A 24,331-nucleotide genomic window follows, 5' to 3' on the forward strand; every position below is an offset into this window, starting at 1 on the left:
TACGATAAGAATATTGCCAATTAGTTGTGAGCAACGCTATGGAATTAACTATTTAGCTTGCAAAACATTATAACGCACATAAACAAACGTCTAAGTGTCGAGAGACAAAATTTAAACAATCATAAGATGAGGCGCCATTAGCCAGAACGGAAAAAGGGAAGAAAAGATAGCTATGAAATATTCAATACATTACAAAACCAGGCAGAACAGAAGTATGACAGCCTTTGAACCAATCAACCAACAGCCCGTAGAATAAAAACCACCCAACTAGGAAACATAGGAAACTGAAGTTGAGTAGTGTTACAAAAGGATCGTTTAAAATCATGTTGATCATGGTTTTTGGAAAGAGGACATACTGTGCGATTGGAAAATGTGAAGAAGAAACCCACCTCATCAACGCCGATCCTGCGACATGCATCGAGAAAATAGTCCACATTCCTTCGACATCGCGCCATCGTTAGCTTGGGCTGTTGTGTGACAAGACAAAAAACTCATTGCAGTATGGTTCTCGAATTATACAAAACTTTTACTCTCTGTTACTTACCACCGCAGACGATGGAACGTGGATGCTGCCGACCGAGCGGGGTCGCACGTGGTTTGCGAGGTGACACAATACAACACCGTCCATCAGGGCCGGCGCAATATCCTCGGGGAGTGACATTTTGAGGCGTGTTTCGATGATTTGCCGCAACTGTTCGATCAGTTCCGTTTCTTCCTTTTGCTTGTCAAACTCACGGCGCATTGTAAAGCTTAGCTTTTCCGTGGGTACGTCCCGGTTCCAGGAGACAGTCCTAAAGCGATAAAAAAAATTACGATAATATTAATATTCAAACAAACACACCCACAATGTTCGTTCTACAATTATTTACTTATTCGTTTTCTGTCCAGGTTTAGCGTTATTGACGTATCCCACGGTTGCAGTTAACGGCTTCTGGCCAGCTTGCACCGGTGAAGTTAATCCCCCGCCATTCGGTGCAGTTGGTTTCGGTATTGACGAGGGAGGGACATTGTTGTGGGTAAGAATTCCGCTTGTCGTTTTGCACGGACTGTTCGGTTTGACGTAGGCATATTCCTCGCTGCCCGCACGACTGCCGGCTCCCGCCAGCGATGACGTCTTTCCCGATCCATTCGCTAGTGGAATTTTTCCCTGCGTACCATTACTCCCGGCCACGGAACTGGAGCCGGCACTGAACGACGGATGGTGATTGCCATTCAGATGGGTTGGCGATGGCTGTTGGCTTTGGTGTGTCGAGCTAATGTTCCGCGACGGAATGACCTTCTGCACGGGACGTTTGTTGGGTGTGCCGCCGCCGCCGCTGGCCCCTTCTTCGTGTGCCGACCCTTGGCCACCGTTGCGGTTAGGAGAGAGAAGCGGACTGGAGTGATTGGCACCGCCCGCCGTGTGGGTACCGTTTGCGTTGATTTGGTTCATTTTTTGCACACTCCCGGCGTGATGCGGCGAAACGGGAGAACTTTGGCTGCTGCTGCTGTACACGGATGAGGACGAGATGGACTTGGTGTATGGCGAAACGTTGCTCACCGGTGAGTCGGTTGCCGAGCCGCCGCTGTCCGGTGTTAGCGGTTGATCCTTGCTCCGGTACACCGAGTCCAGGTTGCGCTGCTGCCGCAGGGCCTCTTTGTACTCGCGGTACGTCTGGTAGTTGGAGAGTGCGCGCGCCTTGTCGTCTGCCTTTGTGCCATCAGGTGTGATCAGGTCTCCCTCGGGAGAAATATCGTTGCTACGATGGAAAGAGAATATTATGTTACTAAAACTGTCCGTATCCTTACATAGCTTTATAACCCCATACCTATTGTTGTTCGACAGCTGCTTCCGATCCTGATGTTGCTCCTGCTGAGCATTCTTCCTGAACTCTTCCTCCCAACACACCACACCACCGGCACCTTCCGCTATGGCATCGTTCAAGCCACCACCGGCTGAATTGTGAGCCGCTAGAGAAACCTGCTGTCCACCTGAGGGCAGAGTAGAGGCAGTATTATGGTTACTCCCGATGCCACGCGGCAGTGTCGTGAAACCAGAGTGCAAGGGAATGGGGGACCATTTGGGCGATGAGGTGCTTGGTAGGTGTTGTGCATCTTCCTCGTGCATCCATCGCTTACCCTCGAACCCACCGTCGCTGGTGCAGTAGCCGGAGTCAACGTGGGCGCGTCGATTCCGCTGGTGAGTGTCCAGCAGCGAGTTGCCACTGTTCTTCCCAGCCAGCGCGGTCCGACGCAACGTGGCGTGCCCGTCCAGGCCGGTTTTGGTTTTCTCTTCCCGTGCCGCCACCGTTTCGAGATACTTGAAAACATGCACCAGTCCACGTACGCAAAGCTATGGGAAAGGATGAAAAATCACAATTATAATGTTGTCTTGACCATGATAGAAAGATAATCTGATTGCAGCACAACTTACACTGGCCGGCGGAGAAGTGAGCGGATTGTTGCACAGTTCCAAGTCCACCAGCGAGCTCATCTGCCGAAGTTCGACCGGCAGTGTGGCAATCTTGTTGCTACTGATGTCCAGAAATGCCAGCTGCAGGCAGGTGAGATCACGAGGCAAGTAGACGAGCTGATTGCTGCGCAGATTCAGCGAACGCAGACTGCGAAGATCGCCCATCCGGGCCGGAAGATGCGTTATTTGGTTGCACGCCGCATCCAGCTCGGTTAGCTTGTCCATCCGACCGAGCTCATCGGGTAGTGTCGCCAGCCGATTGTTGGACACCAGTAGGACCTGCAGAGGTAGGGTGCAGATTTCGCGCGGTAGCGCGGAAAGTTGGTTGTTTCTGGAAGGTGGGGGGAATAGAATAAACATATTGCATTCATTAGCATACGATGGTTAAGTTAATCACAACTGCAACGCCATCGGAAATTCCCATAACGATCTATGTTCGAAAACAATAAGTTCGATTCATTAACCCCAAGTTGTTTGCCCCAGTTACCTACCTTAAGTCTAAGTACGTAAGCGAGTGTAGGCCGCGGATTGTTTCCGGAACCGAGCGGATGGTGTTGTGGTAGACCAACAGGCGCTCGAGAAACGCTAGACATGTGATGTCGTCTGGAAGCTCACAAAATCGATTGCGGGAGAGATCTGGAAGTAATAATGGAGAGATTTGGTTTCATTAGACATGTTATATAGCTAGAGGGTAACATAAAGATAACCAGGTTGAACATAGTTACAGACAAAGTGAAGGTTCATCAAGTTCAAAAAGGTCTCTTCTCCCAAATACATGAATCACCAATCATCACAAATCGATAATAAATTTATCAGCAATAAAAATATTCTTTCGTAAGACAATTTGGCTTGCAAGCGGTTCCCTATTTGAACGTTTGGCTCCAGAATACCCAAAACGATTGATATGACCTTCCAACCTGGTATATATCGCGACGTTACTGGGCAATAGATCCAATTATCTGCACCATCGCACTTCCACTAGCAACAAAGTAGAACGAATGCGGGACAATCACTGGACAATGGGCACAAGAACCATATCCTGGACTGAGATTTTGGGTATTCAAATGCCGATAACATAAGCCGATCCAGAGCAGCCAAAGTTGTGGTGAGGATCGTCGGATGTCGGGATCTGCTACATGCAATATGTTTATGATTTATGATTCCGGTTTTAGTTATTTCAATGCTTCATAAAGACATACAACATCCATAAAACTTAGTGCACGTATTTTTATGTTATTACTATGAATGGGAATTCGTTTTCCTTGAATTTTCAAGTGTACTTGACATTTCTGTAGTAAAGTGTCTGGATTACATCCTATGCATAGTAGTTTACATTTTCATTTGACTGTGTTATTCAACTGTCATAATAACACATTGATCGTACTTATCGGCATGGCGATGATCGTAGATCATCCCTTCAGTCCATGATGCATCAACACTGACAGCATACGAAGGAGGAAAGATTAAAAACAACATAAACGTGTAGGACCGACACACCACCACTATGATATGGATGCAATTTCTCTCGGATGGTGAATGCATTTCTCTCCCAGTTAAAACTTACAGCATGATGCAGTTCTCCCTTACCTCACCACCTGGCCTTGCTTCCTGTCCCCTTCGTTGCCATCGCTCGAAACAGGTTTTATACATCGTTTTCCCTTTCACACGCGACCGACAGCATAATGTTGCTCCCATCGTCACCGTTCTAGCGGCTACCCCCCTCCTCTCCGTTCTCTCACACCCGGCCGACACAGATGAGCGGGCACAGCATCACGCACACAGGCGCACGGAAAACATGAACGAAGCCCGTAACCCTCGGTTCAAGGGTTCCCGTCCCAATCCGCGCCGTCGCCGTCGCGCATATGTTGTCCCCCGGGCCGTTTGCTATGTTCTTGGTTCTTTCCCGCTGTGACACACCACAGTCCGGCACACACACAACAAACGTCGACGGCGGCGTGTTGTGTGCGTACAAACCGAGGGAGACCATTCACCGTCTCGCCACGGTACTACACTCTTCCTCCGGATCACCGAAGACGGCGGTCTCGCGCGTTCACCGCAAACAACGGCAAACGGTACGACGACGGATGAAAATGGTATTGGTGCTCACAAGCCGGGCGACAGTCACCGTGGATTCCACACTCCGGGGTTAGCATGCGTCGTCTTCTCGGTCGTATCGCGGGCTCTACTAAAAAATCCTCGTTCCAAGCTCGCGGATTCGTGCCTCAACAACAACAACGTCCTCCATTTGTTGAGTGTGTGCTATTCTAAGTGCAATCTCGTGAAATAACAACTTCCGGCCATCGTCTACTAGAAACGCGTCCCTCATCGTCGCCAAGGTATTGTGTGGATGGAGAACATTTCGCTACGAGCTTCGCGGACGTGATCGCCATATTCCGGGCCCTTAGCTGCAGGAGGTTCGCAAAACGGAAACGGCCTCTGCATACCAATGTGACTTCCTGCGACATCCCACACCGTGCAAATGCAAACGGTTCCATCGAGTGGTGTGCGTGTGTGTGTTTCCATTCGTCGTGCAGTTAAAAAATAGCATTCCTTCCGCGGATCTACAAATAAAGTTCTACAACCAATCCTCCTACCACCTAAAACAAGACGAAGAAAACAAAATAATCTGAGGGGTGCCGTAAACGGAACTGTGTGTGCGCGCGCATGAGTGTGCTGAGGATCGATAGCCGAGGGTGATTATTATTTTAAAAGGGAAAATTGCAACCAGGAATCCAACATCCAAAGCGATTGTGTCAGCATCTTCTCGCGATCGGTACGCGACGAAGCAAGATCAACACTTCGTCGGCACGGGCAACATAAACAACATCATCAAACCACCACGGGATATGGCGTACAGGCGGCAGCAGCAGCATTATCTCTTCCTTTTGGGAGGATGTGAGTATTTGTTTTTACCTGAAGGTTTTTTTTTCTTAGCTTCTACCCTTGGCTTCTCGAACTTGTAGAAACAAGCCGTTCTTCTTCTCGCTGTGATAAGACTCACCGTCTACAGGTATACATAAGTTTCCTCCTCACCATTCGTGCCCCCTGGGAAACCCAGATATCCCACCATTAGGACTGAAGAGACGACGACGAGCGTTTGTGTTGGTTCCCACCTTCGGTTGAGATCAGCATTTTTCTCAGGCATTTTTTGATACCTTTTCTTCAATTCCTTCGTCTCACTTGACTTGCTTCGACGCGGACGGACGGAAGGTGCTGGGAGAGCTAGGTGTTGTATATCGTGCACAAGATTATGATCCTTTGTTTGACCCCGCTCGTCCGAGACGCTGCACTGGCGTTTGAATCATCGACGCGCATGAAGAAGATCGCGAGAAGATTCCGAGGATACAACCTTCCTTCCCCTTTGCGACGCCTTGTGGTTCGTTCAAGCGAAGAAAACCTGTTTCTCTACATTTCTGTTCTTCTCCGGTTTCTCCTTTCCGCATGCCGTTCAATCTACCGCCGGCCTTCAGTGACCCTCGTGCTCGGAACGCTCGCTGGTATTGGTGCGGCCGCCGCAGGAGTCGGTGGGAGTGCGGGTGGCGGCGGTGGTGTTGGTGGCGGTGCTCGAGGATCAGGTCTCTACAACTATGGCTCGTACGGGGGAGCAGGGACGGGTCAGTCCAGCGGCCTTGGAATGCGTCGCGGAGCCGGCGCTTATGGACCTCCGATTGGCCTTGGAAATCCGCACGACGGGTCGCGATACCTCCTGCCCGGCCAGGGTGGCCCGATGTCCGGATCGTCGGTGGCACCGGGCGGCACGCCAGGCTCTGGCCCGTCCGGCAAGTCCGGGCGTCTGTCGGCCTGGGGCATCATCACGATCGTCACGTTCGTCATCCTGATCGGAGCCGGCGCGTACTGGGGATTCATCTGCTACCCGTTCTTCTGCAAGAAGGAACGCAACTACAACATGATGATGAACATGTCGTCCGCCACCACCGCCACCCCGTCCACCCGGTCGACCGAGTTCGAGAAGCTGGACCACTGCTGCTCCAAGTCGACCACCTCCACCCGGAGCAACGATACGGGCATCAGCAACATCTAAGGAGACATAAAATAACCCCCCTCCATGGGGATCGTGGATGGCCGTCGATCGACCAGCCGAAAAGTGCTTGGAAACGATCGATCTTGACCTTCGTGTGAACAACTTGGCATTAATCAAACGGTCGGGAGCCGAGAAGACAAACACATTATGCTTGCCCCCAAAACCATACACAAAACTTCGAAAACGACCGCCGTGTTTCATTCCTAGACTCAAAAGCATTTCTTTTGAATGACTGATTTTTATCTACTGCAATAAAATTTTCTACTTTCTCCGTGTGGCAAATTAGTGATGCATTTATCCGCGTAAGACGGAGCAGAGGAGGACGTTCTGCTCCCCCCCTTTTTTTTAGAGAGACAAGTGATAGTATGCGAGATAGGTATAGGATTTGCTGGATGCATTCGATAGCAGATTAGATAGATATCAAGTATTAACTACGTAGTAAGAATTTGTAATAAAAAAAATGGAATAAATAGAGAACAAATATTTTCATGCCCTTTTTTTACTGGGGAAAAACACGAAACAACAAGATTTAAAAAAGGAAAGAACAACCGTGATAAGGCGGATATAAAAAATCATTAAAACTATGTGAAAGAAAATTAAATTTTTCTAGGAAATTAAGTGCAATATAACAACTGAATGAACGTTGAAGTAGAAAACCATTGTGATTCAAATCTCTTTGAGCATTCACACTTTTCAAGTCTTCAAGGGACTGTGAAAGAGTGGAAGAAAGCACTCTACTTTCTGGTCAAAGCGCATGTGGCACAAAAAAGTGACCAGATAACTTGTTTACGGTGTGAACAACGGATCACCTCCCGAATGAGGGGAACACTTCTTGCTGCCAGTGTTAATGTCTGCTCTATTTAGGCTGACGCTACACCACATTTGACACCCTTACCCCATTTGCGACAGCATTGCCATGAGTTTCGCAACTCTAATCCCCTTCCCTGGCGGGTTTTTTCGGCCCTCAGGGGATAAATCCATACCACCACCTTCCCATGGACCAATTCCGCCGGATGCAGCTGTTGCTGCAGGAAGTTCGTTCGCACCGCGATTTAAATCCCGCAAAACCCACATAATTTGTCATTGAATGTAAATTGGCCTCGGCACCGTATGTGTGTGTGTGTCCGTTCCTGTTTTATGCGATTCCATGGCGTTCCATTTGAGTCGCGTTTGTGCAACAATAAAACGCGAATTTCACCACGCAGACGCAGACGCCGACTGTGACAATGGGCACACCGGAGGAAAGTGACATACGGTCGGATGTCGTAGGATGTTGGTTGGTTGATGATCGTATCTGAGGATCGGCTCATCCCACGCGACCGATTCGAGCGGACTGACAATGGCGTTCTATTCTCTGCGGTATGTTTTATTTAATGCCAGACGCATTTGTATGCAGCAGTTAACGGTGTCACGGTTTTGCAACACACGACGGATTTAAGATCGTTGTTTTATCTTCGAGATTGACGTGGTTTATGGAATGTCTGCAACTGGAGGCAATCACCGTTCCATTTCTGATCAATCATCCTACATTAAATATGTCACAAGAGAGATCCGAAACAATGACACATGTAATTTATAATACGACAAATATAATACAATTTTTGTCTACGGATGCTGTCTCCATAAAAATTGTATCAAAAACATGAATTCATTAGTTTAAACCTTTAGATCAAGAGGATTTCCTTCCAAACTTCAAAATTGTATATAAAACGTCCTAACAAACCAAACATAAATATAACAGAGAGGAAAAATAAAATGAAACAATTCACCTCTACTGCGGCTGTCGCTGGAAACATTTGTCCACATTTTTCTCTTCGTTCTTGTTTCGCGCTTAGGGATTAGGGTGCAACCAATATGAGGCTCCCGACGGAAAGATAGGGTGGGTCAAGTTCAAGAAAATGATTTTTATTCCTCGAAATCGAAAAACGTGCTCCCATCCCGTCCGTGGTGTTTGCTTTCGGAGCGAAATAAGACGAAAACGGGAAGAAACCTCCTTCGGCAGAAAGGGCAAACTTTGTGCCCTCGGGAAAGAAGCAATGATAGGCCCGCAGGTTCATGGCACCATGCCACATGGCACATGGCTTTGCGCTCTTTGAGCAACGTTGGCCAACCCTCTCTATGCGGTGTGGGCTACACAAACGTCGCCCCGTTTTAACCTTCGGAGGGTTGCGGACGGTTTATTCGGCCAACATCAACATCCACACACATCATCCGCAACCCTTGAATCCACCCAATAGAATAATTTCGCCATTCGGAAATGGGGGAGAGGGTAGGCAAGTGCCGTTTCTACCATTCCAGAGTAATCAAGTGCACTGCGACGGCGATAAATAGGCGAAAATGTGCACCAAACAACACAGTCTGCTGCCGACAGGCCCGTTTTCCGGAGGGTCGGTCGGTGGCGATGGGATATTTATGATAGGGAGAAAACGAACCACCGGAAGGTTTGTCTATTCCCTAGCAGGACACTTGTTAAATTCAGGGCCGGTGCGTTCGCTTCGCATGAGCTGGCAACTGCTGCGTCGGAAACAGCTTTAATTAACGGCGATTGCAGCATTGTTGCGTTCCCGGTTTTACCCTTGAAATAGATGGTTAAATATATTCAATTTGTTTCCTCCCCTTCAACTAGTTTAAAATAATAGCATGGCATGAAAAAACTCTCACGTAGCTATCACGATTAAAACATGTTTCGAAACTGTACGATTGTAGCAAAGGTCAACTAAATAACTCGTTCAATCTCATCCTTCACATGCAATCTTATGCTCGGTTGTATTCAAATGAGAACGATTAAATTTTCACAACTGTTTTCACTTGAGGATGTGTCGATTTTCATTTTCATCTTATTACATAATTTATCAGGTACGTCATATGCAGCCAACACCGTGTGGAAACTAATCTCGTAAACGGGTGTAATTATTTATATCGTACCCACTTACTCAAAGGGGAGGATTCCGATGGGTGAGAAGAAAGGAAAGATAGCTTGGACATGCAGCTTCGATGCATATTATGCATTCATGATCACTTTGCATGCTAGGCATAATTAATTCATACGCTATTACCTCAGTATCCTCTCGCAAAATAGTACAAGAAGATCTTCTTGTCTACCAGAGGTTTTAAAGGCGAATCAAAAGTGGTTATCAACTGTTGCGTCAAAAGAAAAGAATTAAAAGTGTAGTAACTTTTTTATGTGCAACTGACAAATGATTACATTTCTTGAGAAAACTTTCATGAACATTGTGAAACGTTGAAATTGAAATCCAGTTCTAAATACTCGAATCTGCTGCAATGCGGGCAACATTCGTTGAAGCGTTTCAAGGGAAAATATTGATGTGCCTCCCAAGGGTAACCTAATTACAGCAGGAAACCGAAATAATCTAAACATCTTTTCCTCATTTAGGTCATATCATCGCGTTGATGGCCAGCGGATCCACACATTTCATCAATCGCTCGCTCGGCCAACGGCGCTGTCCAACCAAATAAATACTACTCCACACCACATGGCCCTTTTCCCTTCCTTCTTTCCGGTCGCTTCGAAAGAAACGAAACATACAATGGTTCTTCTTGGATGAAGCAAAAGGCTACAAAATGCCCTTTACAGATTCCCAGGCACGCAATACAATTTGTCCAACCGCTTTTACCGAACAAACCGTACGGCGCTGGTTTCATAAATCACCCCCGGACGATCGTCTCCGTCAGCATCACCACTTACGAGTGGTGCATATGTGTCTATTGAAGGCAAATAAGGAAGCTCTAAAACGAGTGCATCCCGCAATCTAATTAGCGCCGATTGTTTACGGTCGGCTAATGTTTAACCCTCCACCACGCGCCTCGTCTCCATCGAAGCCAGGGTAAACCAATATACCAACAACCGGGTGCTGCTTCACACACGCGTCTTGATCGTGGGAAATTGAAGTAAAACTAATGCGTGGTGTTATTTACACGACTTTTACCACATGATAATCAATTGGAAGGGAATCAAACCCGCAGATTGTTTCGTTATACATGCACATAAACAAAAAGATGGTATCTTCTGCTGAATCCGATGGTATATTTATGGCTTCTATCAGGTTCACCCGTGTCATTAGCCCGCAAAGCTCGCCAAATGGATGGTGGAAATACCATTCATTACCAGCCGTTTCGACACTAATGTTGTGCCACCCCCACTCGGCGTCGGAATGCAACATACAAGAGAAAACCATGTGGGCTGGCTGGTGCTTCTTGTAAACCACACCTGTATGCCATTCGCAACGGGAACTAGAGCTCTCGCATCGTTCCGTTCCGTGCCATCGTTCGATAGAAGACAAGCGCCCGAAGACAATCTAATCAACCGGGCAACCAAACACCCGCACACGTTTGGACAACGCCTAGAAAGCACGCCCGTGTAGCAAACAGTAACACGCAATCTGCTCTGCTCCCCCTCGTGCGTGGTGGTGCTTCGATTACGACAACATAGGCGTACCGGATCCGCCGAGCAAGCATGGCGCGCTGGAGTAACGAAAACAAAAACTGGAACACGATCGCCAACGAGTCGACGTGTGTTTGGCCTTTTCCAGGCCAATGCACTTACGCCTACACACCGATGCTTCGCCCAAGTCCGGGGAGAAACGCAGCCGGACCCTAAAGATGCAACCAAACATCGTAAAAAACTCCCCCCCCCTCCGCTCCCAAAGGGGTTGTGTGTGGTGTGTGATCGCCCGAAAACCCGCCGCCTTTTGAGACCCACCAAACCAGAGGCACCGGAGAGGATGGTTTTCCCTTTTCCCGGCGGGACCCGAGGAAAAACCGAACCATCATGCTGCGGCAGAGTTGTGCTGCGCTATAAATAAACCTTCGCCTCAACGTCAGCGAGCATTTCGGAGGGGGTTTCGGGGCCCCGGCCGGTTTTGCTACATCAATTTCCGGAGAAAAACAAGCGCGGCTTTGTCCGAGGGAATGTGGCCCCCATATGCGCGCGTGTCCCCCACCGGAGAAAAACCACATCCATCCAGTGGGGGTTTTTCTTCCTCCCGGAGCCATGCCAAAGTGTCAAATATTGGCGCGCGCGTGCTATCGGCTTCGTCATTGGATCGGAGGCGGTTGTCAATTTGTCAAACCAAGCATTTTCGAACGCTGTCCGACGGATGAAGGTCACCCGGGGATATCCGATTACAACCGGCGAGCGCATTTTGGGCAGGTGGGTTTTTTTGTGAAAAGTCAATTTTAAATCCAATCGAACTGATCCATCATACCAAAGTCCTGGAAAGTTGGGCTCAGCAATTGTGAGGTAAGAAGAAATGTCATTTTATAGATTGTGAACAGCCTAGAAAATGTTAAGAAAATCACCAACATTGAATTAATTGATTAAAAATAACTTAAAGTATTCTTCTTCTTCTTCTTCTTGGCGCAAACGACCATGTTGGTCATGCCTGCCCGTTAAGGGCTTACGAGACTTTTACCCTTTGAGAACGTGGATAGTCAGTCCGTCCTCTCGTACAGGGGAGGGTCCGGTCTCGGTTGGGATTCGAACCCACGCCGTCGATGTGGTGAGCCCCGCGCTCCAACGGCGGAACTCCAACGAGTCTAGAGCGTTTGACGAGTCAGAAAACGAAGCAGGGAATCGCCGTTCGAGATAACATAATCAGTTCATGCTCTCGATGCAGTTTGTGGCATGAGCTGTTGTGTACTATAAAACTATGGGTTACCCAGGAAGAATATGTTTTTGCAAAGTATATTTGCGGTTAATTGGCTCAGTGTTGGTGATGATTTACACGTTATCGCTCAGAACACATTATCAGATGTAGTTCTTTGTATTTCTTGCCTTTCCGAGCCAAACGAATCCGAACGATCCTCAGTCGTGTTTCATCTTTTGTTCTGATTGTGGATTGAACTGCTTTGAATTACAGCAAGTTGAAAGTCATGAATAATATTAGTTACATATTGGTGCTGTGTTTTGGTGTAGTTTTATCTGCCCGGCTGACAACCGCAATAGGAGGTTTCGAGATGGAGCTTTTAATGACAAAGCTCGATTACTTACAAGACAAATTGCAAGATGTGGAGCAAACTATGAAGAGAGCTATGGAGAGTTCGCTGAAGGTGAATTGATATCTAGCGAATTCAGTTGAATGCCAAAAGGTTATCGAGGAATATTGTAATTATTCTTAGGAAATGAAACAACATCTGCAAGAGAAGCTTACCGAACATGAAAAGCAAATCGGAACAAAAATGCGCGCAATGGAAAACTCTCTGAAAAAGGTAAGGAAGCGTGCAAAAGGTGTTGGCGATAAGGTCTAGAAAGTTAAGATGATCGACTTTTTTGCTTTGCAGATTGTTAAGACAAGTGAAGAGAAAACACGAACCAACTTAGAAGAAGTAAAGAATCAGTTGATTTCCAGGATAGACAATATGCAGCTACAACTGTCGACTGAAACAAAAACCATCCAGGAAAAGAGCCAAACTGAGCTCAAGGAATTTCGAGAGAACAAAAAAATTCTTGACATTTTGACAGATTCGGTACGAAATATTAGTATCCAAGGAAAATTCAACACTAAGTTGCTTAACTTTATGCATCCAGTGAGTTCATGTCGGCAAGCTCTCAGTGTATCGGATACTTACATGTTCAAAATAGGGGGGGATAGCAAACCACTCGAGGTCTTTTGCGAACAAAATAAGTTCGAGGGCGGCTGGATTGTAATCCAGCATAGGTATGAAGGCTCAGTCGATTTTGATAGGAACTGGACGGAGTACCGCAACGGATTCGGGAATGTGAATGGCGAGTTCTGGCTCGGGCTAGAATATGTGCATCAAATTGCTAAAAACCGACCGCATGAGCTGCTGGTGGAAATGAAAGATTTCCACGGAAACTACGGATACACAAAGTACGACGAGTTTGAGTTAGGAGACGAATCGGAGAAGTATGTGTTGAAGAAGTTAGAGACATACTCAGGGACAGCAGGAGATTCGATGAAGTACCACAAGAATCGAAAGTTTACCACGTTCGATCGAGACAATGACTTAGTCCCTTTTAATTGTGCTGAGAATAGGCACGGTGCCTGGTGGTACAGAAGCTGCCACCTTTCCAATTTGAACGGGCGTTATCAGAACACAACAAATGATGCGAGTGCGATGGTGTGGCACCATTTCAAACACGACTACCGTGGTTTGTCTTTCTCACGAATGATGATTCGCGATATCATTTATTAACGCAAACATAAAGCGATTACCCCATCAGTGAAGATGTTCATTAGCTACAGCATCTTTGTTCCCTCTCTTCCTTCACTTCTATTAAATTAAAATAATAATAACAGAAAGTTAGATACAAGCATTACTATACACAGCAATTGCTTTTGAATAAAAACAGATTGTTTTATAAGAACATGTTCGTTTGCATTGCAAGAGGAAAAACAAAAAAGAAAGAAACAAGAGTGAAAAAGATTCAACCAAATAAAATTTTCTTCTTGACGTAACGACCCCGAGAGTTGGTCATACCTGGCCCGTTAAGGGCGATAGTCAGTCCTCTCGTACAGGGGAGAGGGAGGAGGGGTCCAGTCTCGGTTGGGATTCGAACCCACGCCGTCGAGGTGGTGAGCCCCGGCGCTCATGGGCCGACGCTTTCTAACGCTACCGCTCGGTTGTCGCGGACCCTCCGAGTTTAAAGTATTATAAATAAAATATAATGTTAGGGTAAGTACCTAAAACGAAACGAACAATTGATGGAAAAATTTAAATTCTATCTCTTTCTAATTATAAAATTGAAATTGGTAGAAAAGTAAGTTACTTCCATATTAAAAGTTACCACATTATATCATCATTCGATATTTCCATCATGGAGAATACTACGGTAATAATATTATAACTAACTTGTATGTGTGACTCACTGATTGCTAAAAATAGCACGAAAAGAGTTCTTTTACACCGAATGAATCAAAAGCATGTTGCTTATCACTAGGGTAGTTTCCTTCTCGTAAATAATATTTATCGTACTCAAACGGAGGTTACAAATAACAATCGCAAATGTCACCTCGAAAGCTAATTCGATTACACTCAGCCCATTGCGAAAACATGGCGGAAGGGGCGGCCCGTTGGGATCGATGTTACTTTTGTAGCATAATTTGGCTAATGTTCGCAACTTTACGTCAGCCTTCCCGAAATTAAAAATGCACGTGCGTGAATGCGACACAAAACCAACCGGCGCGTGATTTTGTACGTGAGCAACATTGGAAAAGGCAAAAAAAAAAAATATCGGTCGATTTACACACAATGGAAGCATTTTCGGTGCATGCGCAACATACGAGAGGGGTGTTTTGTAAAGCTGCTCCAATATTCTCTTGACATCATATTTGTTGAAGAAATTCTCGAGAGGCACACGTAAGATCCTTTGAAAGCCATACCATCCAATGTTTTTCACGACACCGAAATACAAAAGTTGCGTCATCTACTCCTTGCGGCCGGCACAAGAGCCCCCCCGGGACGGATATTTTGTTTCCCGCTTGTACCACCACTTCTGCGCCGAAGGTTGGAGCATGTCATTCATTACATTTGTGAGCTCGGCGGAAGCGGCGAACATTACCGGCATCGGATGCCCACGGGGCGGCAAAGCATGGCGAATAATAAATGCATAGCAATGGGGCCCCCCCCAACACATTGACAGCATGACAGAGCTCGACTGCAGACAAAACCCGGCCAGCAGTGTCGCGCCACGTCCCACGTGGAGCCGCACCCAATTTTCTCATCTTTCCCCGGCGGTGGGAGGGAGATGAGACGGTGATTTTACCGGAAATGTGCAACCCATTCCCATGCGCCACACTCCTCTTCGTGCAATGAACCAAAGTCCTGTCGGGATCCTTTTACCGCTCGCTCGCTATATGCTTCCGATGGAGTCTTTTGTTGTCTGGCGGAGAAGAAAAGCGGAACTGTTTCATTGTAGAAGCTTTTGCATTCGCGCTTTCCGTGAGGTGGATGGGGTAAAGTTGAGCGACATTTTAAAGAGTTTCTCTGCCAAATGGATGAATATTCATTGCAGATTAGTTATTCCAGCACCAAAGGAGTATTGGTTGTTTGCTGTTGCTAAAAGCTAATATCAAATGCTAAAAGGATGTAGAAAGGCTTGGTGCACAGCTTCTTATATAGTAACATACCAAGTTCAAAAGGTATGCAACCTCTTCATTAATTACCTCACAACAGCAAAACGATGAGACATTTTACAAGTCGTCAGGTGAAGTACCTGACGACTTGTAAAATGTCTCATCGTTAAAAAAAACAGGTATTAAAAGCCCCAAAACAAAAACACATAAAACAATACTCTTTTCGAAAGCGTTACAACGGTGCTGCGCTTCAGTGTGTTCTCTGGGCAGTTTAGCCTTTTTTAATTACTATTTCGTTTCCCCGTGCATATCAAACGCGAATCATCCAGCCGATGCGGTTCGATTTTCCTTCCTCCATGCCCCTCACGCCCTCCCATTCGGAACTAGTGGAAAGTAATTAACATCATCCTACGCCAGCCAGGGCCATCATCAATGGGCGGACTGTGTTTTCCTTTCTTTTATCTTTTGCCACAGTGCTACATCTAACTCTGACTCTTCGACGTTTTCATTTTGTGTTTAATCAAACCCCATCACGCTTTCCGATGGGGGGGGGGGGGGGGATCGCTTCCGCAGTCAAATAACTACCAGCGCTAAGGTATGTTTTTACATCCATCCGGTCAATCCCAACCAAACAACCGGTGTCGTTTTTCCTTTCGACTGCAAAGGTGGATCTTTTCACTATGAAATCCATTTGTTTTTCCAGCCGAAAAGTGTTGGAAAATTAAATTTGAAACCGTTTCTAGTTTTCCAGCAAAAAACATAAAACATATGAACAGCCAAAAGAAGTCGAGAAAAAGGCTAAACAAAATCTAAGACATGGAAAAAAGGGTAATGCTTTAGATAAATTTTCTTTTCCCAAGCGCTTTAAAAGAATGCATTTGGAAATCAAGAAATTGCAAACACTTCATCTTGAGTATTTCCCTCAAGATCTGTTTTTGTTCAAGTACAAGCATTATGTACAGACACAAACAAATCCCCCGTGTGCGACTTACAACAAAAGGAAACTGCTGTTTTGTTAATGGCAATGTTTGTTTCCCTAGCCCGTTCCGGTGTTTCGGTACGTGTCATCACAACAGGAAGTAGCTTTATTGCACGATTCGTAATGGAGTGCTAAGCTGCTACGGAAGCTACGACTATCTTTATGCGTTTGACGCATGCCTTATGTGCGGGAACATTAACAACAGCATTTTTTTTATTTTTCATTTTTCTTCAAACCGCCAACAATTAAAAAAGTAACCCCCATTTTAACGAAAAGTAACCCCCACTCCTTCCTTGGCAAACATCTTGCAAACAGCATTTCCAACCATCTACGAGTGCATTTTTCTGCGTACGACACTGCAGCAGCTGCGCATCGCTACAAATTGTGCATGTCGGACGTAAAACAGGGAAATGTCTATTTTTAGCCATGCACCCTCCCTCGGTTTGACATCCCTGACCCTCAGAAGTCGCTGCGACGTTCGGTGACAGACGAAAGGTTTTTTTTTTTTGGATTATGCATCTAGCAAGTGATATCATATTTAAAATTATATGAAAGTGTTTCAAGCTTTATAGCAACAATCAGTCCATAACGCGATCTTTAAACATCTCTTCAAGAGATGTAAGTAAATTCTTAGTAGCTGCCATCCTTTCAAGCAAAAACTCTACACATGTAAATATTTTTTTATATAATAAAGTTTAAATTTCCTTTAAAAAAAAATATTTAAAATAATATTTCATACTCATGTTGAAATTTTTCATACTTTGAAATTTTAAAGAAAAACTGAGGATGTTCGCAGCCGGTTTAACTTCGACTAAGTAGCGATTTCAAAAGAACAACAACATACAGCAAGCGGATGATTCGCTGGAAAAGATTATATGCTAATTTGTTTTTCTCAACTGGCACGTTCTTCTTGCCGCTATTTGAGAGGTGCATGCATCTCCGAAGCTATGCTAGAATTACAACACACCATATTTGGAGCATACTTCGGAACACACCATATTTGGAGCCAGACGCAAACAGTTGTGTATTTGAATCCTCCTGCATAGATATGACTAGTTACCGCGCGCAGTTAGACAATTCATGCTCTACCGTATTTAGACGCGTATTTCGATGAGATCACCCCGGTGGTGGTGAATGTGCGCCCAATGAGGCTTGCGTTCGCGGCACGCGTCCCTCCAAATCGAAATTGTACTATAACCGCACACGACCACCCTCCCCCCTTCACATTTGTGGCCCTCGCATGACGAGTGTGCTGATGAAAATCTCCATCAACCACGATGCAACAACGATTGTTGAATGTCAAGTACGAAGGTACAAACCGTCCAACAAACACACACACAGAAAGGACGCACGCCCGCCCTTAACGATCATATGCAGCGAAGGCGAAGGTATATACAAACGGCCATGTTGTCCATGCGTCACACGTCAGAGGCAAGGGACAAGACGTTGCCCACGACCACGACACGTTGATGAATGAGAAGGTGGAGATTATGTTTTCCTTTAAGCTGAATTTATTTTAACCAGTCGAAAAAAAAGGTTTATTACTACATTTGGATATTAAAGTTTTATTACATGCAAGGATAGTTTTGAAAGTAAATTTTCATGCAATACATCATGTTTAATATGCTGGCCATAAAACCGATAAATTTATGATGGCTCAAACACACCAAACTAGAATAAATTTGGATGAAAAGAGCAAACTGAAATTCATCATACACGCAGAGGCATGCAAGAATATGATCGAATGTTGAATTACCGACTGGCGCCTTTTTGTCCATTCGTGCACCACACCACCACCCGGCTTCTTCCTTCCCCCCCGAGACCGAAAGAAATAACCAGTTTGAGTAGTAAATCGTACCACCCAACAACGACTGCGCGCAAGCGTAACACGCATGGCTCACCCGATTGCCTCCCAAGATTCGCGCTCGCGCTTGTGAATGGACAGCTAAACCTAAACAAAAAACCCCCCTACCAACGACGATGTTCGCCGTGCTGTTTGCGGGGGTAAATGGGCCCCTCTCTTCGAGCAAAACATCGTAAGTAAGGAGGAAGAGCTAAGAAGAAAATCCTAACGCTACCAACCAACCGCTACTCCTTCGTGGTGGCAACCCGCGCGTCCACGCGTTCGACTCAAGTGTAAACATAACGCAAGCGAATAACGCCGAGCCTTGCATCCTCTCATCGTAAGTGCGATTTGGCGATGGAAAAATGACGGGGAGCAAAAAATCTCGTAGCCAGTTCGTGGGATTGAGCTGAACAAACGGTGGAGGTTGAGATACGAGCCGATGATTCATCGGCGGAAGTTTGAAATGGCCCATACGGCTGGACGCGAGGAGTGCGAAATATGTGGAGCAGCGGGATAAGAAGCGCCGGGCCACATGGAACCCAACCCAGTAACACGGGAATGGGTAAATATTGATCTTCCCAACCAGTGTCACGTCGCATAATTTGGCGAGCGAACGCATGTGGAGTTGTAAAAGCTGTTTATTTGTGTAGTATAATGAGAAAGAAAAGATAAACAATTTTAGTGGGTATCGTAGAGAGTGATAGTGGAAAATTTGATTTGAGAAAAACCTTCTAGCGTTGGCGAAAGAAATGAGCGAATTACGGCACATAAAAACAAGAAAGCAATTTTATGCTTTTACTACTCCTAAGGTCGAATCAATGAAACAAAATTGAAAGTAAAGTACCGTATCAACACAAAAAAAATAGCACAATTATAGAAAAATAACTAGCAACTACTCGCCCATAAACGCAATCATGCGCGTAACAGTAAACCCCACTCGACCGGCGCCCAAGCCGAGCTCGATGTATGAACGATCGATCAACTCGTTACCATCCCCAGTTCTGTCTTTATTTTCCCTCCCCATCCATCGGGACTTTCCATCGGGATCTATTTCTGACTTTCCCGGCCAACCGGTGTGTGTGTGTGTGTGTGTGTGTGTGTGTGTGTGTGTGTGTGTGTGTGTGTGTGTGTGTTGTGCCCGTTACAATCCACCGGGTTTTATTGCTCAATTAATCGTAACAAAACTGTGGTTAGCGAAAGAGAGTGAAATTTTCCGGTACCGGCCACCAAACGGTCAACCCTTGCGCGGGGGGTAATTTTAAACCCCCCGCCTAACACACCCCACGTGAAAGTTATTGAACTACTGGCCGGGGGGGGGAAAAGGTGTGGAAAACCTTTTTGCTCGAGTTTCATTCAACCATTCAATTTTAAGATCTTTAAATCTTAAAATCAAGCAACACATTTCCCACATTAGGCAAAGTTCTTCCTCGGCCATACGCAACGCAAGGGTTTCCACTTAAATCACATTTGCGCACATGAATCATCGTGCTTTAAACCAACGTGCCACTGATCATTTATTCAATCGGAAGCGTTATACATTAACAGTCTATAATAATCTGTGAACCAGCTTTGAGTCACCACTTAATCGATCAATTTAATTTCCGCCTCCAGGCAATTTAGGTTTCCACCGGGCGGAAATTGTAACATCTAATCTAGCAATTTGGAATGATTTCATACAACAACCTAATATTACAAATATCCTACCACTTGAATGTAATTGATATTTGTTATGTTGGCGATACCGATCAGCGATGATCCGGCACCTTTACCTTCTTACGGCCATTGTAACATAAAATGCTTGAAAGGGTTTAGTGAAAAAATTGCTTACATGTCTGAATTTTTAATTTACGATGAATTCCTACGTCAAATCTTCTCTTTGAACGTTAAGGCACGTATGGGTTAAGAAAAGGCAAGAATAAACCTCCTCTTCAAACAGAAGAACAGAAAAGCCGCTCTTTTGTTTGCACGAGCATGTTAAACACATGTGTCTATCAAAAAGTAAAGTTTATTCCACCACGAACCGGGCTTATCAACCAAGCGAGAGGCTCGCCGTAATGTTCGTCCGAAATGGTGCCGTAAAATAATTTAATATTCGGACGCCAGTTACCACCAGAGGCATATTTATAGCACTTGGGTTGGGTTGAGAATCGTACAAATGCTTGCAATTTGGACCATTCAACGTTTAAAAATATAAAACTAGATTATGAAGCACCATTTTGGGGAGAGTTATGTTCACTTTTTACGGGAAGCCATCTTCTACCCGATCAAAGCAAAAGTTTTATGTCCCATAGCAAAGCGTAATAGAAGCAATTTAAAAGCGTAAAAAAAATCAATTTGATAGTTACCGCTTTTTTGCTCTCTACGACACCAAATCATAGATAGAGCATATTTGAAGAAGCATAGTTTTTGTTGGCATAAAGCGTCGATAACAGTTTGTGGTGTTTCTTTGCTTTGCATGGCTGCTTTCCGTTCCGGTTTGATGATGTCATACTTTACTTTGCAACATAATGCCTGCCATATTTGGCACTTTTTCTTTCTATATACAGGGTTTTTTTTTCTTTTCTTCATTATGTTTTAACAAAAAAGCATCACATCTGTGTTGGCGTGCGGTTCTGCAGCACTTCTCGTGCAAATTTAAACTCCACATTGACGTTGGCCCTAACGTTTTGCTTTTAAAATTCTCGTGTCGAACCGCTTCGCTGATAAAGGAATTAAAACCATGACCATAAATACACTTAAGGCACATTCTGTCTTTATTGTACCGATGACGACTACTATAAAACGGTCCGCCACTAAGCTAAAAGGTTCGCGTGTTACGCCGTTTCATTCGTTTGTTGTTTTTCTTTCTGCTGCTCAACTCTTCACATGCAAAACGCAGCCACGTTGAAAACGTTTAGCGATAAGCGTGTACTGATAGTGCTTCCATATGCTCAACACTTGTCCGTGGCCGGAGCCCATACCGTAGTAGGGACCGTGCCGTTACAAAGTTGAAGGGTCAAAGCTGTCGCGATCGGTCTATTGCATCAAGAACGGAAACGTGACGCGAGCGGACGGAAATGATTTGCATAGCAAGAGTAAACCTTTACCTTCTTTGCGGAATAGAAACGATTTTGTACAGTGCTTAGAATTAGCGAGCAAATGATATCGAGCAATCCAATGTGTCGGAATGAAATCGGATATTTAAGGATAAATCAAACAATATTTATTTTATCCGCTGCCGAGTATTTAACTTATTTCGAAACGAAATATTGTGGTTCGAAAACATAAAAAACGAATTTCATCAAGGTTTCACCACAAACCGGACAAATCGATCGGCCTGTTGAAAGTGTTCCGACGACGACGTGGTTTCCATCTCTCCAGTTTCTGTGTCTCCACGGCCGTAACGTTATTGAAGCCATCCATCATCACAGGCTATGCTGTGTGCTTTTCATTTTTTAACGACCTCCGAAATCATCGCACGATATTTATTTGCAACAGCATCTATGCGGCGCACACTTTTGCGGCCATATTCGGCGATCCGATCCGCCGGTACATTGGGCTTCTGGGTCAACGGAACGGCTCGGCGAAAAACGAAATTCCTCCCCACCGCCCGTCACCCGAAATGCATGCATTGACCCTTTGGAAGGCAGGTAGTAGCATAATTTTCGCACCGATGGACGACTGCAGTTGGTAAATTATTATCCTCGAACCGGTCGACGCCGTGCGCAAGGTGCATGAAGTACAAGGAGAAACAAACCCGTTGGTGGCGAAGTTTTTTTTTTATTTTCTCCCGGCCCCAACCATCCATCGATCCTGCAAAACCGGTGTCCTACATGCGAAAGCGAAGCGGGAGAATGGTGGAGCGGCCCACCTATTCGTAATTCGACAGCCTTTCGGTGCGGCAACCGACTAGCCAGCCGGTCAGCCACCCAAACCCTCGGCTCGATCGGCGCTGTTTACGTAAGCGGCTTCTCGGCGGCTACCTCGTTTCATATGTCCTCATTTTTTCCCCGGTCGGGCACCACCTTCCCCGGGTCCACCAACGGTCGGAGGGAGGACCTCCTGGCGAGGCCAATTTTTCTCAAATCGATTTTGCGTCGCAACCGTCTCCTTTCTCCGCACAGGGCAGATTTTCTTACCGGTGCGTTGCCTTCTGCTTGTGCGCTAAGAAAAAACCGTAATGGATGGTCTTGTTTGCTCTTCGAAGCAACGTACGCAAGAGACTCTTTGGTATTGCCGACAAATTTTCTCACCCAAGGCCAATCGGTGGCCCAAAAATATAACTAATTACTCTCACTATAGCGCAGTTACGGAAACTTTTAAGTGCAATTTTTCGTTTTAATTATAGTTTTGCATTAGGGATGAATGAAATTTGCTTTTTTAAACCTTTAACATCAAATAAACCGTGATCGCTGAGCAAAGGTAGCGTAAGTTATGAGAGAAGGATGTTAAAAATTGCTGTTCAATTGACTTTTAAAACACTCTACGTTATGAAAGATTTAAAATGTAGGTTAATTCAATAGGTTCCATTTTTTCAAACTAGATATAACTGTTAGAAACATTCAAGGTAATCGGAAACAAGCTCCCTAGAAAAAAAGGCTTAAACTTTCTTTGAAACAAATAGCTTCTAAACAACCCCCATCTTTCAATTTGTTTATATCTCAATGCGATAAGAACTTTCAATACAAGACATCGCATTTTCTTCCTTGAAACGAGCAATTGGCGATCTCACTCATTTCAGAAAATTTGCCGCCAGTATCACGGGAATAATTTATTTATAACGATTTAGTCGTTGCTTCTTATTGTAAACGCCAGACGCCGGTGCGATGTACGTAATGTCGCCGAAAGACATATTTTTCCTCACCAACTAATAAATCGTACCTTCTATTGAGGAGCATGTTTTGAATTTCAGCCAACTTGCGAATCGAGCGACATTTAAAAAATGGTTTTTGTTGAAACAGCCATTTCAAAAAAGGTGAGGACTTCAAAAGATAGTGATTTTTTAAGAGTTTATTTTAGGGATACGATATACAAAGAAGAGGAAAACGATAATCCTTAGTGGTTTCCTTCCCTTAGTGGAAACGGATAGAAGATACATGTTGTCGAAATGTATGTTTCGAAAATTAAATCTATAATAAATCACTACAAAAATGGTGTTTTAGTAAACAACTTACCAGCGATAACAGTGTCACTGAGATTGTATTTGCCAGCAGCCTTCGGAAAGTCCTTCAGTTTGCGGCCGCTCAGCTTCAGCTCGCCACTGAGATGGGCATCCTCTAGGATGCGTTCCAGCGAGCGGGTCAGCTGGCTCTGCAAGTGACCCCCGACGCCGCCCCCGATGCCGTTCATGCCTCCACCTAGCTGCGTTTGACCGGCGTACCCAACAGCAACGGACTGGGAAGCTTTGAGGCAGGCAGCAACGGCCATAGTTTCGTGCCGCTAGACGGTCCGAGCCGCACCGGAAACTCTCGCAGAGCGGCCTGTCCCGTCCGTCGATTGACGTTTTCCGCAGGAGCCGGTCGGTGCGATGGCCGGGCGTAGTCCCCGGCAGAAGGCAGCAGACGGAACACACGGAAATAACACTTTTTCACTCGTTTTTCTCACTTTTCTACTGTCGCCGACAGTCCATCTTTCCGCGCCACGACTAGGCTGGGTTATTCAGCCCCGCTTCCTTCCAACCTCTGCCACGTTCTGCAAACAAAATATACACCTGGTACCCCTGGTGCTGCGGACGGGGGATGACTCGGTCGGGAGCTGCTCAACCCGATCAATTGCCGTTGCCGGGGCAACGCTGAAAAGACATTTCGACACCGTTAACGAAAAGGAACAACACCAGCGCACCCGTTAGCATCTTCTCGCCGTAAGTGTTTCCCCCAGGAGCAGTCGCCGCAGTCTTGAACGCGCACGTATCTTCCCGACCAGAACGAACAAAATTTTCTCGACTGTTTTCACCACACCACTTGAGGGAGGGAACGAG

General features: G+C 45.6%; 1 protein-coding gene across 3 annotated transcripts in view; it reads right to left on the minus strand.

Annotated features, from left to right (window-relative positions):
- The window catches only part of LOC131282523 (leucine-rich repeat and calponin homology domain-containing protein), a 30,619-nt gene that overhangs the window by 5,712 nt on the left and 576 nt on the right, over positions 1-24,331 (minus strand). For 2 of the 3 annotated variants that reach the window (XM_058312015.1, XM_058312013.1), the window contains exons 2-8: positions 23,529-24,145; positions 2,944-3,088; positions 2,414-2,783; positions 1,809-2,332; positions 870-1,739; positions 545-791; positions 390-467 (exon numbers count right to left, since the gene is read on the minus strand). In XM_058312015.1, the coding sequence (XP_058167998.1) occupies positions 390-467; positions 545-791; positions 870-1,739; positions 1,809-2,332; positions 2,414-2,783; positions 2,944-3,088; positions 23,529-23,781 (2,487 nt within the window). In that variant the 5' untranslated portion in view covers positions 23,782-24,145. The remainder of the gene's footprint in view (positions 1-389; positions 468-544; positions 792-869; positions 1,740-1,808; positions 2,333-2,413; positions 2,784-2,943; positions 3,089-23,528; positions 24,146-24,331) is intronic. The other variant, XM_058312014.1, reaches the window with a different exon arrangement.

The sequence above is a fragment of the Anopheles ziemanni genome, chromosome 2 (genome assembly GCF_943734765.1).
Source record: "Anopheles ziemanni chromosome 2, idAnoZiCoDA_A2_x.2, whole genome shotgun sequence".
Taxonomy (NCBI): domain Eukaryota; kingdom Metazoa; phylum Arthropoda; class Insecta; order Diptera; family Culicidae; genus Anopheles; species Anopheles ziemanni.